Source organism: Sander lucioperca, chromosome 7 (genome assembly GCF_008315115.2).
Source record: "Sander lucioperca isolate FBNREF2018 chromosome 7, SLUC_FBN_1.2, whole genome shotgun sequence".
Taxonomy (NCBI): Eukaryota; Metazoa; Chordata; class Actinopteri; order Perciformes; family Percidae; genus Sander; species Sander lucioperca.
Genome location: NC_050179.1, coordinates 40,800,188 through 40,817,005, shown reverse-complemented (window position 1 = coordinate 40,817,005; position 16,818 = coordinate 40,800,188). Strand labels below are relative to the sequence as shown.

Genomic DNA, 16,818 nt, shown 5'->3' with positions numbered 1-16,818 from the left:
CTATAGCTCCTCGATGAGCCCTCTTTGGGGCAGAAATAAGAGCTTTGAGACGGCCTTCACCGAGGAGGGACAGAACAACTTCCGGTTTGACCGAGGAGTCGAGGAGCTATCAAATAAATGCCTTGAGATGCAGCCATTGTGGCCTGTATATATTCTGCTGACTAATCAGGGGAATGTGGAGCAGGTGAGTGAAGGGGCGGGTATGATCAGGTGGAGGAAAAGTCGAGAAAGGGGTTGTGCAGGAGCAATAGATCTTTTTCACAGCAGACATTTTGACATGTCATAGCAGGAAAAGCACAGCTGTATTTAATAAAATTATTAATGGCTGCATTACACTTAGGGGAGGTCTTGGTATTTTGCATACTAGCTCAATGGAATAGCTTCCTGGGACACTTAATGGAACTGAGCAACATGTCTGCTGTGAAAAAGGTCTATACAGTAAATGAGTTTATGTAGCAGCAGTGTTGGAGCAAAGCTGTCATATCTGGTTAGTTATTGCTCAGGTTCTAGAGGTGATGGGGGTTTAACATTGATCTCTACGAGGACGGGCATATGCAAGCGCTTCATACAGTAACCTGTACTAGTCATTCATTTCAATCATCCCCATCGTGGTCCTGATGTCAATATATAGCCACAATACTATGAGAATGGCTGTCCTGTTTTCTTTGTAAAGCCCTTTATGATGACACTGTGATTCTAGGTTCTAGTTAGTTACATAAACATGAAAATTAAATTAGCCGCAGCCGCGCGACTTTGGCTATGGTTAGCAGAAGGCTAAAATTAGCAACATTTTCTCTTTATCTCTAAAATGCTTTGCCGACATTTACACCAGGCTCTTTTAGAATCTCTTCTGATGAATCCTTCCTTTTTTTGGGTTGCTTTGCAGTGTAGGCTGCAGGGTCGGGTCTAGTGGGGGGGGGCAATACATTGAGCTAGAGTGCTGTCACTTTGCTGCCTGTTCTGCCAACTGCTGCCTATCCATTTGGTAAATGGATATATACCTTAAACACACATTGTAAGCCAACTGTGTACTTTGTTTTTGAGGCCAGTTCAGAAGTAGAAACATATTGAACTCACTGTAGAGCATTTGTTGCTGTAAGAAATAAATTGTGTATTACACTTTAGTTCTGTTCTGTTTGTTGTTATCTGAAAACTGTGTGCAGCAAGGTTTTCTTTGTTGAAGTTTGAGGCAAGTTTATTGTAAGTGTATTGCACTTTATTTTTATACAGTTCGGTGACAAAAAACCTTCCCAGCCCACATGACCAATTAATGTTTCCACATATCCAATGTTTTGCCTTAAGAGCCCACAGAAAATGTGTATTATATTTGGATATACAATTAGTTGAAAATAAAAACCAGTTAAATTAACAATGAATGTGATGTGTTTTATTCAGCAAAATTGCATTGTGTTGTCCTATCCTATCCAAAATTTGTTTTATTTCCAAGCAGATTTCCTATGATGTATTCTGATAAAATCCCCTGTGCCCCCCCTGACTGATTATTGGTCGTCCCCCCTCCGTGCTACCCCACTTAAAAAATCCTGGAATCGCCCCTGGTAGGCTGTTGTTGTCAATTGTGAAATGGCCACTTTTTCTGCAGGATCTCCCATTGCCGGAAGATTTTTTAAAGCCTGAAAACAGAGCCAAGAAGAAGAGCAGAAGTGTAGTTTTCTCTCAGATCACATGAATTACAATATGCTGAAAGGTTGTTGTGGAATTTTTGCCCAATGGTGTAAAAAAAGCATGCTAATGGAGGGAATCCACCTTGAAGCAGAATGAGGTTGAAAATGTACAACATAGCCTTGTTGTTTTCACCTGAAGTTCACAGAGCTCACCATGTCTGTTTGTCCTGATGGAACACCTTGTTTCTCTACTGATTATAGAAAGGTCCCCCTGACCTTTAGCGGAAGATTGAAGATTGAATTGACAGGCTAGGATCTGTTCACTGTTTCATCAAATTATTGTCTAACAAAAAAAAAACACCTAGAGCTTCTGACATCTATGTTTGTAACCTCGGTCAATCTCTTGCAGTACACTATGATGACATTTATGTAATGTGCAACTTGTCATGTGCTTAGTTGTGGATAATTATTTGTGGGTGTTCAGGGCCTTTAATGTGAGCAGTTAATTTCCTACGGTCAGTTTTCATCTCCAAGTTTTTTGTTCCATAAAAATCCAATCTTATTCAGTGCCTCTCGGAAGGAAGAGAACTGAACTTAAGGCAATGTTCCACATGATAGCAATAGCACCAGCAATTCTGTCTGACTACAACGCGCTGATAACCACATTCTGTTGTGATATGTTAGGAGAAAGATCTAGGAGCTGGCAATTTAATAATTCCCTTCTCCACAACACAGCTTTTGATGCAGAATTTAGAATCAAACTGGCTGAATTTATATCAGTTAATACAGACTCAGTTCCTGATCCCGCATATACATGGCAAGCAACTAAAGGGTTTATTAGAGATTTCACATCCTCCTTCGCGGTCAACTTGAAGAGGAAAAGAGAGGCAAAGATTGCGGAGTTGGAAGAACGCTGTAAATCGTTAGAGCAATCTCTTAAAACTTGTTTTTCTAAATCTACACAAACTCTAGTCACAAGTCGAGCAGAGCTAAATGATTTGCTAGTGAGAGTGAGGCAAAATTACTATTTTAATGGCTGTAAACCAACCAAATTGCTAGCTCTGAAATTAAAACAAAGTGAATCCAGAGCTACTATCAACAGCATCCGCACAGACCGAGGTATCTCAACAAATCCTAAGGATATCAGGACCACTTTTCAATCCTTCTACTCAAAGTTGTATGAGTCCTCCTGCAACCCAGATCAGACACAGTGCCAGGAGTTCCTAAAAGAGATAAATCTGCCTCTTCTTGACCCAGAGGAGGCAGAAGAACTGGGTCGACCTATAACGTTAGAGGAACTCAAATCAGCATTAAAAACAGTTTTAAAAAAGGGAAAACACCGGGGTTGGATGGAATTCCATCAGAACTTCTTCTACAGTATTTTGACATATTAGGACCTACCATTTTACAAGCTTCAGCCATACAGAAGGGTACTTTCCTCCAACAAACCAACACCACGCTGATCTCCATTATGCCAAAGAAGGGTAAAGATCCTACGGATTGCTCAAATTACAGACCCATCAGCCTCATCAGGACTGATATTATGCTTTATTCCAAGTCCTGGCTCTCCGCTTAGAGCGCTTTATCGAGAAGCTAGTCCACCCCGACCAATCAGGTTTTATACCCAAGCGTCATGCTGCAGACAATGTACGCAAATTATTTCATGTAATAGAAGAAGCCAAAAACCTTCCAACAACGGCAGCAGTTTTATCACTGGACATGGAAAAGGCTTTTGACCGCCTAGAGTGGAACTACTTGTGGCAAGTAATGGAGAGGCTTGGTTTGGGGGCCAAATTCATTCACATGGTACGTACTTTATATGCGAATCCCACGGCCATAGTCTCAACCAATGGCTTGCACTCTCAGCCATTTCCCATCGAGTGGGGCTCGTGACAGGGATGCCCGCTCACCCCCATGCTGTTTGCAATCTCTCTTAAACCGTTAGCCCAAGCCATAAGGAAAAATAAAATATGTAATGTCCAGATTAAATCCAATAGCAGCTCAAAATCATTATTTGCGGACGATATTTTGTTGTATATTTCTTATCTTATTTCTTATTTCTTATTTCTTATTTCTTATTTCTTATCTCTTATCTTGAGGACTCTATTCCAAAAATTCTTATGATCTTCAACGAATTTGGCTCAATCTCCGGCTATAAAATTAACTGGAATAAATGTAATCTTCTTTTATTGAATAACAGGCATGTGGCTTCAGCCATTAGTGTTACAATACCAACTCAAAGCAAAATTACAAATTTGGGCATCACCATACACGCATCCCAGCAGCGAGTTGTCTAGGACAACTATGAAACTAGTATTCAAAGAGATCTGGCCAAGTGGTCTGTGCTGCCAGCATCGCTATGGTCCAGGATTACTGTTGTTAAAATGAACATAGTTCCTTGTGTGAATTTCTTAAGTACAATGATCCCCTTACCCCCACCAATAAATTTCTGGAAGAAACTTAATACTTTAATTCGGCAGTATATTTGGAATAATAAACAACCTAGGCTAAAATACTCTACCCTGCAACGTAACAAACACGGGAGGCCTGGCCCTCCCCAACCTTAAAGTGTATCACAGAGCCTTTCAGCTACGGGGCCCTCAGAGTGTGGATGGACCCCTCATCTACAGTCCCATGGAGAGAAATAGAGCAAAACCTCACTGGAAGTCTAAGACTGCAAGACCTTGCCTTTGCAGGTGTGTGTCCCAAAAAGTGTATGTTAGCCTATGGACCTATTATCACCAACACACTGACCAACTTTAAACAGGTGGAGGAGCAACTACACTACACCAATAAGTGGCATTTGAACACCCCAATTTTGCACAACATACACTTAATGTCTGGTAACAAACCTTTTGTTTATAACCAGTGTCAGTCACCAGTGACAGAGGTATTTATACTCTAGACCAGCTATTCAATGAGAAAGGTATGTTAAGTTTTGAAGACCTGAAAGCTAGCTTTGATGTCCCTAGGACATTCTTCTTCCTTTATCTTCGCTTAAAATCAGCCCTAAAATGTTATGGAGTACCATGGGAGAACAGTCTTGAGATGCACCCAATCATTAAATGGTTTGTTGATTCTCCTGTGAGAGGATTAGTGTCCAGGATTTATGCTAAACTGATGCAAGTATCTGTAGGAGAACTCCCAATAGTAAAGAAATGGGAGCGAGAGTTGAGCTCGGAGGGGAACGTAATTAATTGGGAGACAGTTTGGGACAACATTTCCCACTGTTCCAAGAACCCAAATCACCAGCAGATCCACTTCAACATATGTCATAGGACATACTGGACTCCTCAGAAGAGATACGTCTCTAAACTCATTCCTACTCCCTATTGCACGTTCTGCCAACCTGAACAAACTGGAACTTTCCTGCACATGGTCTGGGAGTGTGAACAGGTGCATGAGTTCTGGAATAAAACATCAATAATATCTGATGTGATAGGATGTCGAATTCCTACTGACCTGATTGTTTTGTTACTTAATGACGACTCTAAATTACACCTGCTTGGGAGACAGAAGAAAATTTGGCTAGCCGGCTCAACCGCAACCTAGAAAATGATAGCTCAGCACTGGCTCGCCCCCCACTCACTTTGTATAAAACAGTGGTTGGCGTATTTTCTAGACATAGTTATGCTGGAGCTCTCTACAGCAAGGATTAACAAAGCCAAATCATCGACTATAGACCTATGGAAAAACTCAGCAGCACAAGTATCAGACCTAATGACCTCAGCATCACAAGAACTAGAGGAGAGGGACTAGGCAAGGTGGGATTCCTTTTTTTTGTTTTTTGTTTATGTGTTTGTTTTCTTTCCTCGAGACCGCAGAGGGTGGGGGGTGGGAGAGGGTTGTTGTTCTTGTTCAAGTGTGTTTGTCTGTTCTGTATGTTCAAAAATATAAAGACAATAAAAAATGTATCTTAAAAAAAAAGAAGGTAGAGAACGTTGTGTGTCTACTACATTATCTGAAGGTATACCAAGTATTATTTAACTTTTTTGTGGTTTGCAGCATTGAGCTGTAGTGGTCAAAGAGCAGGACTTTATCATTTTTGACTCAGCGGTCACAGTTCTTCTTGTGGTGCTTTGGAGGTTAAATCAATAGAGATTATACTATTCATGCTGAGCTGTGGTTGTGACATAATGAGCTTGTTTGTGATGTGTGTGTGGGAGTTAGAGTTAGATTTGTGTGTGTGTGTGTGTGTGTGTGTGTGTGTGTGTGTGTGTGTTGGCAGGGTGGTACCAGAGGCCAGGACAGGGGCAGAGGGCTTTTTCTCTGAAAGCACAGTGTAATTCTCTCTGTCTTTTCTTCGAGCCTGGTCAGGATGGGAACAGTGCTGTTCATTGTTTATCTCCTTCTTGCGCTGACAGCAATAGCACAGGCAACATCAGGTAAGGAAACACTTCATTTTACATACTGATGCACCAGCCACTATGGATGACAAATACATAGGTTCATTGTACAATTTTCCAATTTCTTAGCAGCCCAAGAACAATCTAAAATGTTAAAGAAGAATGACCACATTGTCAACTTTTCAGGAGCTACCAATCTCCAAACCCACCGAATAATCCATGGAATGACACTGCAGTTATGTTTTTTTGTTATTTTTCATGATCACTTACATGCATGTTTTTAAGTAAACTTTTTGAAACCAAGTATTTAGATGCTTTAGAACATGCGTAGTGAGTTGTTAGGAACTTCAAAAAGTTGACTTAGAAACATGCATGTAAGTGATCATGTAAAACAACAACAAAAAAAAAAAACTGCAGTGTCATCCTATGGATTATTCGGTGGGTTTGGCTAACACTGCTGCAGCTAGATATTCCTGCCCTCTACTGGAAATACAAGATACAAATAACAAAACTCACAAATGAATATATGTAATAAGAAATGTGCATGCAAACAGTAAGGTTCTGGCTTCTCCATCAATTAACTGTAGAATGGGTAGAGTGGTGAATAAATGTACCATTATCTTATGCTGCCCTCTATTGGTTAAACATCGATGCAGGCTAGATATGGAAAATGGCAAAATGCTGATGCAATAATCACAAGTTGGTGCAGAAGGCAATCTTGAACAACTAATAACCTAAGTAGATGTGAACTATAAAAAATAATACTACTAAAGTACTACTTAAAATTGCAGTGTGCCTTGTGCTGCTTTTTGGTCTCTCCAGTGCTCCCCTTTGTAAATGTTTACAATAATTCCATGAAAAGCATAGGCAGGTCTGTGTTATTGCATGATCCAAATTATATAATAATAATTTAATTAAAATATTATAATTTCTTTAAAACTTTCCATTTTTAGAGTTTGAATGAGAAACATTGTCTCATACCCTTTCAGCAGACATTTTGAATTTTCATAGTATGAGAAGGCATTACTAATAATAACATTAATGATGGCTTTGTTCTATTCAAGTATCCTAGTAAGCCATGACTGGGTGACAGTAAGCCAGCATGAACAACACCAGGACCCTGAAACTGAAGCAGCTAAATGGACTTCATTGTAATATTTACACCTATGCTTTTTCTACTTTGACAGGCAATGAGAAGTTAAACACAATCACAAATACTTGTATCTTCAGCAGGGAGCGTTGACCATGTGGTCTCTCTGAAAAATGGCCGAGTCAGAGGGGAATACGTTACGGTGAAAGGCACAGAGAGGAGGGTGAAGCAACACCTAGGAATCCCCTTTGCACGGCCCCCTGTGGGGCCCCTCCGCCTGGCTGCTCCTCAGGATGCAGAGCCCTGGGAGGGGGAGAGAGACGGCACACACCAGCCTCCCATGTAAGACTCGGTGACTTAAAGTGTGATTAACTGGTAAATGTTTTATTATAGAATTTGTATTTGTATCATTATTCCTTTTTAATAATGGTTATACATATCTTATTCCATTTTTATTGTAATACTATTTTATCTTGTTTTTACCTTTTATCTAATCTTATGTTTCCATACATGTAATACCTCCTTATCTTATTTTGTTTTTGTCATGCATGAATTTTGAGTTTACGCCTGTCGTATGAAATGTGCTATATAAATAAACTTGACTTGAATCAATCTCCTGGAACCATCACCTTATCGTGGTGGAGAGGTTTGTGTGTCCCTATGAACCTGAGGGCTGTGTTGTCTGGAGCTTTGTGCTCCTGGTAGGGTCTCCCAAGGCAAAGTGGTCTCAGGGGAGGGGCCAGACAAAGAATGGTTCAAATACCCTATGAAAAAACGAGGTAGAGATGGAGTGACCCTGCCCGGAGGAAGCCCGGGGCCCCCGTCTGGAGCAAGGCCCAGATGGAGGGCCCGTCAGCGAGCGCCTGGTGGCCGGGTTTGCCACGGAGCCCGGCCGGGCACAGCCCGAAATAGCTACGTGGCACCTATCTCTCCAACCCATGGGCCCACCACCTGTGGGAGGAACCGCTGGTGTCGGGTGCGCTGCCACATGGTTGGCAGTGAAGGTCAGGGGCCTCGACGGACCAGACCCGGGCGGCAGACGCTGGCTCTGGGGACGTGGAACGTCACCTCTCTGTGGGGGAAGGAGCCGGAACTTGTGTGGGAGGTGGAGCGCTACCAGTTGGATCTGGTGGGGCTTACCTCTACGCAAGTCTCGGTTCTGGAACCATACTCCTGGATAGGGGTTGGACTCTTTTCTTCTCCGGAGTTGCCCAGGGTGTGAGGCGCCGGGCGGGTGTGGGGATACTCACAAGCCCCCGGCTGAGCGCCGCTACGTTGGAGTTTACCCCAGTGGACGAGAGGGTCGCCTCCCTACGCCTGCGGGTTGTGGGGGGGAAAACTCTGACTGTTGTTTGTGCGTATGCACCAAACAAGAGCTCGGAGTATTCGGCCTTCTTGGAGACCTTGAATGGAGTCCTGTATGGGGCTCCAGTAGGGGACTCCATAGTTCTGCTGGGGGACTTCAACGCGCATGTGGGAAATGATGGAGACACATGGAGAGGCGTGATTGGGAGGAACGGCCTCCCTGATCTAAACCAGAGTGGTTGTTTGTTGTTGGACTTCTGTGCTAGTCATGGATTGTCTATAACGAACACCATGTTCGAACATAGGGATGCTCATAAGTGTACTTGGTACCAGAGCACCCTAGGCCAAAGGTCAATGATCGATTTTATAATCGTTTCATCTGATCTGAGGCCGTATGTTTTGGACACTCGGGTGAAGAGAGGGGCAGAGCTGTCAACTGATCACCATCTGGTGGTGAGTTGGGTCAGAGGGTGGGGGAAGACTCTGGACAGACCTGGTAAGCCCAAACGGGTAGTGCGGGTAAATTGGGAACGTCTGGAGGAGGCCCCTGTCCGACAGACTTTCAACTCATACCTCCGGCGGAGCTTTTCGTACATCCCTGTGGAGGCTGGGGGCATTGAACCCGAGTGGACAATGTTCAAAGTTTCCATTGCTGAAGCTGCGGCGGGGAGCTGTGGTCTTAGGGTCTTAGGTGCCTCAAGGGGCAGTAACCCACGAACACCGTGGTGGACACCGGTGGTCAGGGAAGCCGTCCGACTGAAGAAGGAGTCTTTCCGGGATATGTTATCCCAGAGGACTCCGGAGGCAGTTGCAAGGTACCGAATGCCCCGAAAGAGGCAAAGCAGCGGGTGTGGGAGAAGTTCGGAGAAGACATGGAGAAGGACTTTCGGTCGGCACCAAGGTGCTTCTGGAAAACCATTCGCCACCTCAGGAGGGGGAAGCGGGGAACCATCCAAGCTGTGTACAGTAAGGATGGGACGCTGTTGACCTCAACTGAGGAGGTAATAGGGCGGTGGAAGGAGCACTTTGAGGAACTCCTAAATCCGACTAATACGCCCTCTATGGTAGAGGCAGAGCTGGAGGATGATGGAGGATTGTCGTCAATTTCCCTGGTGGAAGTTGCTGAGGTAGTTAAACAACTCCACAGTGGCAAAGCCCCAGGGATTGATGAGATCCGTCCAGAAATGCTTAAAGCTCTGGGTGTGGAGGGGTTGTCTTGGTTGACACGCCTCTTCAACATTGCGTGGAAGTCGGGGACAGTGCCTAAGGAGTGGCAGACCGGGGTGGTGGTTCCGCTTTTCAAAAAGGGGGACCAGAGGGTGTGTGCCAATTACAGGGGTATCACACTTCTCAGCCTCCCCGGTAAAGTCTACTCCAAGGTGCTGGAAAGGAGGGTTCGGTCAATAGTCGAACCTCAGGTTGAAGAGGAACAATGTGGATTCCGTCCTGGTCGTGGAACAACGGACCAGATCTTTACTCTCGCAAGGATCCTGGAGGGAGCCTGGGAGTATGCCCAACCGGTCTACATGTGCTTTGTGGATCTGGAGAAGGCGTATGACCGGGTCCCCCGGGAGATACTGTGGGAGGTGCTGCGGGAGTATGGGGTACGACCAAAGCGAGAGCTGTGTCCGGGTTCTCGGCAGTAAGTCGGACTCGTTTCAGTTGAGAGTTGGCCTCCGCCAGGGCTGCGCTTTGTCACCAATCCTGTTTGTAGTATTTATGGACAGGATATCGAGGCGTAGTCGGGGTGGAGAGGTGTTGCAGTTTGGTGAGCTGGGGATCTCATTGCTGCTTTTTGCGGATGATGTGGTCCTCATGGCATCGTCGGCCTGTGACCTTCAGCACTCACTGGATCGGTTCGCAGCCGAGTGTGAAGCGGCTGGGATGAGGATCAGCACCTCTAAATCGGAGGCCATGGTTCTCAGCAGGAAACCGATGGAGTGCCTTCTCCAGGTAGGGAATGAGTCTTTACCCCAAGTGAAGGAGTTCAAGTACCTTGGGGTATTGTTCGCAAGTGAGGGGACAATGGAGCGGGAGATTGGTCGGAGAATCGGCGCAGCGGGTGCGGTATTACACTCAATGTATCGCACCGTTGTGACGAAAAGAGAGCTGAGCCAGAAGGCAAAGCTCTCAATCTACCGGTCAGTTTTCGTTCCTACCCTCACCTATGGTCATGAAGGCTGGGTCATGACCGAAAGAACGAGATCCAGGGTACAAGCGGCCGAAATGGGTTTCCTCAGGAGGGTGGCTGGCGTCTCCCTTAGAGATAGGGTGAGAAGCTCAGTCATCCGTGAGGAGCTCGGAGTAGAGCCGCTGCTCCTTCGCGTCGAAAGGAGCCAGTTGAGGTGGTTCGGGCATCTGGTAAGGATGCCCCCTGGGCGCCTCCCTAGGGAGGTGTTTCAGGCACGTCCAGCTGGGAGGAGGCCTCGGGGAAGACCCAGGACTAGGTGGAGGGATTATATCTCCAACCTGGCCTGGGAACGCCTCGGGATCCCCCAGTCGGAGCTGGTTAATGTGGCTCGGGAAAGGGAAGTTTGGGGTCCCCTGCTGGAGCTGCTACCCCCGCGATCCGTTACCGGATAAGCGGAAGAAGATGGATGGATGGATGGATGAATCAACGAAGAGCACAGAACATGACAAGATATTTCTCCGTATAGATGGCACACACTTCTTCTCTCTCTCTTTTTTTTAAGCTGTATCCAGGATCCAGAAATAGTTGTGAGTGTTTCTAGGACCATGTCAATGCAATACAGCCCACCAGAGCTTTCAGAGGACTGCCTGTATCTGAACGTATACTCTCCAGCTGAGGCAACAAAAGGGGACAAACTGCCGGTACGTTAAACAGACATAGATCATATATGATTGTATACAGGCATGGACAAAATAACAGAATTTCCTTACACTATAAATGCAATCCATTAAAACAACACAGCATTAACATTATGAAGAGAGGGTGTAACTTGTGATGTTGTTGGACTAAGTTGTCCATGTTATTTTGTCCACTCTCTGTCTCTATGCTGAGTAAAGAGCTGTTCACTGTGTAATGTCAAAATGTGTTGGCTGCTCAAACAAAGCTTCAACATGTGTTTGATTTTTACTATTTAACTCTTCAGTTGTCTTCGGGTCAGAAATGACCCGCCACTGAGTTCAACAGCAGAGAAAAAAACTCCCTAAATCAGGGGTCTTCAACATTTTTTAAGCCAAGGACCCTTAACTGGAAGAGATATGGATCAGGGACCCCCTACTACATTCACAAATGTAGAAATTAAAATTAGTTGCATATAAAACTGGACCTACAATAATGCATCACAATGTAGGTGGCACATTACAAATGGTTGTATCTTATACTGTACTGTGTGTCAGGTGATGGTGTGGATCCATGGGGGAGGTCTGACAATGGGTGCAGCTTCTCAGTATGATGGCGCTCCATTAGCTGCTTATGAAAACATAGTGATGGTTGTTATTCAGTATCGCCTTGGCATTCTGGGATTCCTGAGGTAAGGGATTGTGTTGCTCATCACATTTCTGTCTGGTTTCAAGAAATAAACAGAAAATATCCACAGTATCACATTCACCATTTTTTCCAGACTTTCTTTGTGAGTAATTCTATAAGAATCCAAACAGATGTGTCTTGACTTTTCCTGTTTCAAAGCACTGGAGACGAGCATGCTCAGGGCAACTGGGGTTTCTTGGATCAGCTAACAGCTCTGAAATGGGTGCAAGGAAATATTGAGGCCTTTGGCGGCGATCCACAAACTGTCACAGTCGCTGGAGATTCTGCAGGAGGCATCAGTGCATCCATACTGGTAAAGAAAACTAATCACTGGAAGAAAAGAAACATGTTAGTTGCATACATTTACACATTTTTAACATGTTTAGGTGACCCAAATGTATGAACCTCAGTGCTAGTTTATGAGTGCATCGTGAATTTATTATCATGTACATTTGTCAAGTCATTGCATATGTAATGTATCATTCCTTATGAACAGACTCTGTCTCCACAAGCAAAAGGATTATTTCACAGGGCAATTTTTCAAAGTGGAGTAGCAACACTCGGGACCTACTCTACAAACCATCCTTTGGATCATGCCAAGGTACTGTAATATGTAAACTGAGTAGATTAGCATGAATTTAAAAACATATCTATCAAACACATGCTCATTGTTTTGAACATGCATTTGTACCGACAGAACTTAAAGAGGCATTAATTGGATTGTTTGGCCCCTTGTTCAATTAAGACAAAACACAACATCAACATATTATCACCTAATAAGGCGACCACCCCCTTGGTGCCCCATGTTCGAAAAAAAAAAAAAAAAAAACCAAGGCTGCCCTTCCAGTGGAGAAAACATGATAGTGTTCTCTAGGGTTCCCTTAAAATAAGAAGTACCCTCCAGAGTGGCCTTTCAATGGAGAAAACGAGATGTGGTTCACTAATGAGTGGCCCTAATATGGAGAAAACATGATGCAGTGCCCTCTAGGGTGCCCTGTGGAGAAAACATGATAAAGTGTTCTCTAGGGTGCCCTTTACTTTTTTTCACAGAAGTACATTTTTATAGCAACTTTCACATGTGTACCAGAGTAAAATACATTAGAGAATTATTTTAGCAGGATACTTTTACTTATGTCGGTATAGTTTTTATTAATCTCTTCCTTATACCTAGATTGTTGCCAACCTTACTGGATGTGACCGCAGCAGCACAGAGGAACTGGTCCATTGTATGAGGGGGAAAAGTAAAGATGAGCTAGTTGATGCAGCTAAAAAGGTAAATGGTATTGTGAAGATATGCAGGCAGATGTTATGGATGTATTTAGCTTTAGTTGTGTTAATTGTGTGTTTTATTCTATTTTGCATTCTCTGGATCCTTCTGTCTTTACAGTGTAGTTTAAGTTAAATTAGGAGGCCAATACTAGCCACAAAAGTGTCTATCTCTATATCATACGGTGCTGGTATATTAGAAAATTACAGAGGGTGAAAGAACTAATAGAAACCTCACCCAAGGGAATCATCATTTTGTTAAGGTTCAGTGTGAATTCCAGATCAGAATTTTAAGTGCCATAGCCCAACTTTTAGCCACAAGATGGCAGCCTGTGAACCCCCTTGGCTGGTAAACACTCATTGAAAGTTTGGTTTACCTTCATCCACTTGGACAAAGACGCATTGATGTTCAATAGCAGTAAGTTCTGTCTTGTGTTTAGATGAACATTTACCTGGGAGCCGTGGTGGACGGCGTGTTTCTGACTGACACAGCAGAGGAGCTTCTCAAGAGAAAAGAAGTGTTGAAGGTTCCAGTGATGATGGGAGTAACCAACCATGAGTTTGGATGGATCCTGCCTCAGGTCACACAGATCTCAATGCTTTCACTCCATTATTCAGACATAATATACTTTACCCAGCTTCTGGGACAATTATACTCCTTTTAATTATGTCCAAGGGGGTAACTTTGGGTTTAACATTGGGGGGTTTGAGATCTCCACTTTTGAGCAAAATCAAAATTTTAATTTCCTGCATTGTGGCGAATTTTTCTGCAACAATTTGTGCCTTTTCTGCAACAAGGTTATGGTGCACATGTCTTTATTTATGTAAAAGAAATTATAATAGGTATTTGGGGTGGATTGCACCAGTCAGTTTTGATTATTGGGGGTTGTAACCCCCCCATCCCTCCTGTAAATTACGCCTATGATTATGTCAATGTCACTTAATCTCCATATCACTCTATGTTGAAAAAAAAAAATTTTTTATCTTGAAGGATTTGTACTTCATCTTGAATTTTTTTTGTTTGTAATTAACTATTTTTAGTTTTATTTGTTAACAACATACACAGCATACAACTCACAATATAAACATATCCCCCCACCCACCCCCCTTCGTCATCTCCACCCACCCAGACAAAGAAAAGATGACACAGTAACTACAATATTCAAGACCATACAACAACATAGTAACAAAATAGTACACCAAATAAACATATGTATAAATGATATCCCCATGAGCCCATCATACAGGTCTCTCCCCAGCACTAAGCTTCTTAGGAGCCCTCCACAAAGTTCAGCTACTTTCCCCATTTTCTATTATAGACATCCAATCTGGTAAACCGTTTATATGACATTTATTCAAACGCCCCCCCACCCTAGCCATCTCACAAGCCCACTCCTGGATTGACGGCAGCCCTTCATTCCTCCATCCTCTTAACAGAATCTGTCTAGCTATCATCAAACTAGTCTGGACCCAGCGTCTTATGTGCTGATCCATCTCGTTTAGGATTGACCCATCTCCCAGAACAAATAATCTTGGGCCGAATGGAACCTGGGTCCCTGCAATCTGAGATAGGTTATCATGTATCCCGGTCCAAACTTCCTGGACCTCATCACAAGACCAGAGGACATGAAGTAATTGGCTGTCCTCTGTCTTACATTTCCAACAATTTGGTGTCTTGCAGACCAATTCTAAACAATCTGGAGCAAGTCCAATAGAAGTGATGCATAATCTTGAACTGAATGTCGCATCACATGGTGTGACATTTCATTCTGTCCCCCTCAACTTGAACTAATTTGAAGCATTTTCTTATGTTGATGATAGAGCTTCGCCCCTCCTGGCTGGGAACACGGTATGAACAGATCGTCTGTGCTGGCAGTGGTGAACATGTTCAACCCTACAGGGGTGAGCTCCATGATAGCTGTTATATATATATATATATATATATATATATAATTTTATTTATTTTTTTTACCATTGCACATAACATAAACTGATGCCGTTATCTTAAAGATTCTTTCCAGACATGTTCTAATACATGTCTAGGGGTCAGTTAGAAATTGTATACTAACATCCTATTCTTAGTCATACTAAGTATGATGTAAAATTAAGTATGTATTGCGTTCCTCCAACTGCATAGGATTTTGTGTATGCAAGAAATGCCTGAATGTATAGTAGATTAGCAAAATTATGCAATGTGAGCTTACTCTAGGCTACATACTCAACGGCCCCAAAATACATTGCAGCTCTTCAGACTGTCCAATGGCGGACTGCGAGTCACACGGTTTAAATAATTAACTGTTCAATTAGCATTATATTATTATCATATTATGACATTTCATCGATAGGAAAGGTTGTCAGCATAAAGAATTTTGCTACGTCCCAAAGTTTTAATGCTGCAACATTTTGACCAACAAGGTCGTCTTCGTCAGGCAAACACATTGATCATATTCATCACATCAGATGTGAACAATGTTTACACCATTTTTAATTAAAAAGTAAAGGTCATTAAGTCATTCTTCTTGTTGATGAGAAGTTGCTGTAGAAAAACACCACTACCTCAAAGAGAAATCTAATGGTCCAACCTTCTTCCCTATTTCAGGCCTCCTCTGCAAACAGCCTCATCGTCGACGAATACTTGAAAGACTCTAAAACACCAGAAGAGATCAGAGACGCATTCACCGAAGTCATTGGAGACCTGCTGATGACGCTTCCTGTCACCTCGGTGGCCGGATACCACTCAGGTCAGAAGGGGCACGGCACAGAAAGAGCATTTTGACAGCTCTATAAATAAATGGAAACTAATGTTTGTGTCACACAAGGAAGACTAATTGATTAAAGACCTGTGTAGGAAGACATTCTGTCAATTCTGTCAATGTTGGTGCACTTTGCTGGTGTCGATTATAGATGACTTGATGCTCTTTTAATCTCATTTCAACCAAAGGAAAGGTGCGCGATCACAAAAGGCTTGTATCATGAGGATGCACTGACAGTTTTGTTGTCATTACTTAGAATTCCTCATGGGGGAGACAGAAACTACACACTATAGCTTTAAGTTTTTAAGCCCAGAAGCTTCATCCATTATTATTATACAGTCTATGGTTCATACATCACCCTGTAAATGGACTGTATTTATATAGCGCTTTTCTAGTCTTAACAACTACCAAAAGCACTTTTACATAGTACCATTCATCATTCACAAACATTACATTCATACACTGTGGCCAAGGCTGCCGTACAAGGTGCCACCTGCTGAGCCACAGTGACGATCATTCCCTGCAACGATTTGCTAATTGCTCTTGATCTTTGACCTTTATCCTTAAGCATACACCTCTTGTCTTTTATCTCCTTGGTGTATTTAGATGCGGGTGTTCCAGTTTACATGTACGAGTTTGTATACCGGGCTGAGATACACAAACATACCAGACCCAGCTTTGTGAAGGCAGATCATGCAGATGATGTCGGCTTCATGTTTGGTGCATGTTTCTGGAATGGACATATAAAAATCATAGGTAGGTTGTTTGTAATGGGCTACCCATTATATTAGAGCTGCAACTAAAGAAATGTTTCATTGTTGATTAATATGTTGATTATTTTCTCAACTAATGGATTAGTTGTTTGTTCTACAAAATGTTAGAAAATGGTGAAAAAACGTGACCAGTATTGTCCAAAGCCCAAAAAGACGTTCTCAAATGTCTT

The 16,818-nt window shown here is 43.1% G+C and overlaps 1 protein-coding gene across 2 annotated transcripts in view; it reads left to right on the top strand.

Moving 5' to 3' along the window:
* Positions 1 to 5,811: 5,811 nt before the first annotated feature.
* The window catches only part of ces3 (carboxylesterase 3), a 12,605-nt gene continuing 1,598 nt past the window's right edge, over positions 5,812 to 16,818 (top strand). The window contains exons 1-11 of one of the 2 annotated variants that reach the window (XM_031285521.2): positions 5,812 to 6,007; positions 7,199 to 7,400; positions 11,057 to 11,195; positions 11,727 to 11,860; positions 12,016 to 12,169; positions 12,353 to 12,457; positions 13,028 to 13,129; positions 13,563 to 13,703; positions 14,944 to 15,024; positions 15,722 to 15,863; positions 16,482 to 16,631. In XM_031285521.2, coding sequence (XP_031141381.1) covers positions 5,941 to 6,007; positions 7,199 to 7,400; positions 11,057 to 11,195; positions 11,727 to 11,860; positions 12,016 to 12,169; positions 12,353 to 12,457; positions 13,028 to 13,129; positions 13,563 to 13,703; positions 14,944 to 15,024; positions 15,722 to 15,863; positions 16,482 to 16,631 — 1,417 coding nt within the window. In that variant the 5' untranslated portion in view covers positions 5,812 to 5,940. The remainder of the gene's footprint in view (positions 6,008 to 7,198; positions 7,401 to 11,056; positions 11,196 to 11,726; positions 11,861 to 12,015; positions 12,170 to 12,352; positions 12,458 to 13,027; positions 13,130 to 13,562; positions 13,704 to 14,943; positions 15,025 to 15,721; positions 15,864 to 16,481; positions 16,632 to 16,818) is intronic. The other variant, XM_031285522.2, reaches the window with a different exon arrangement.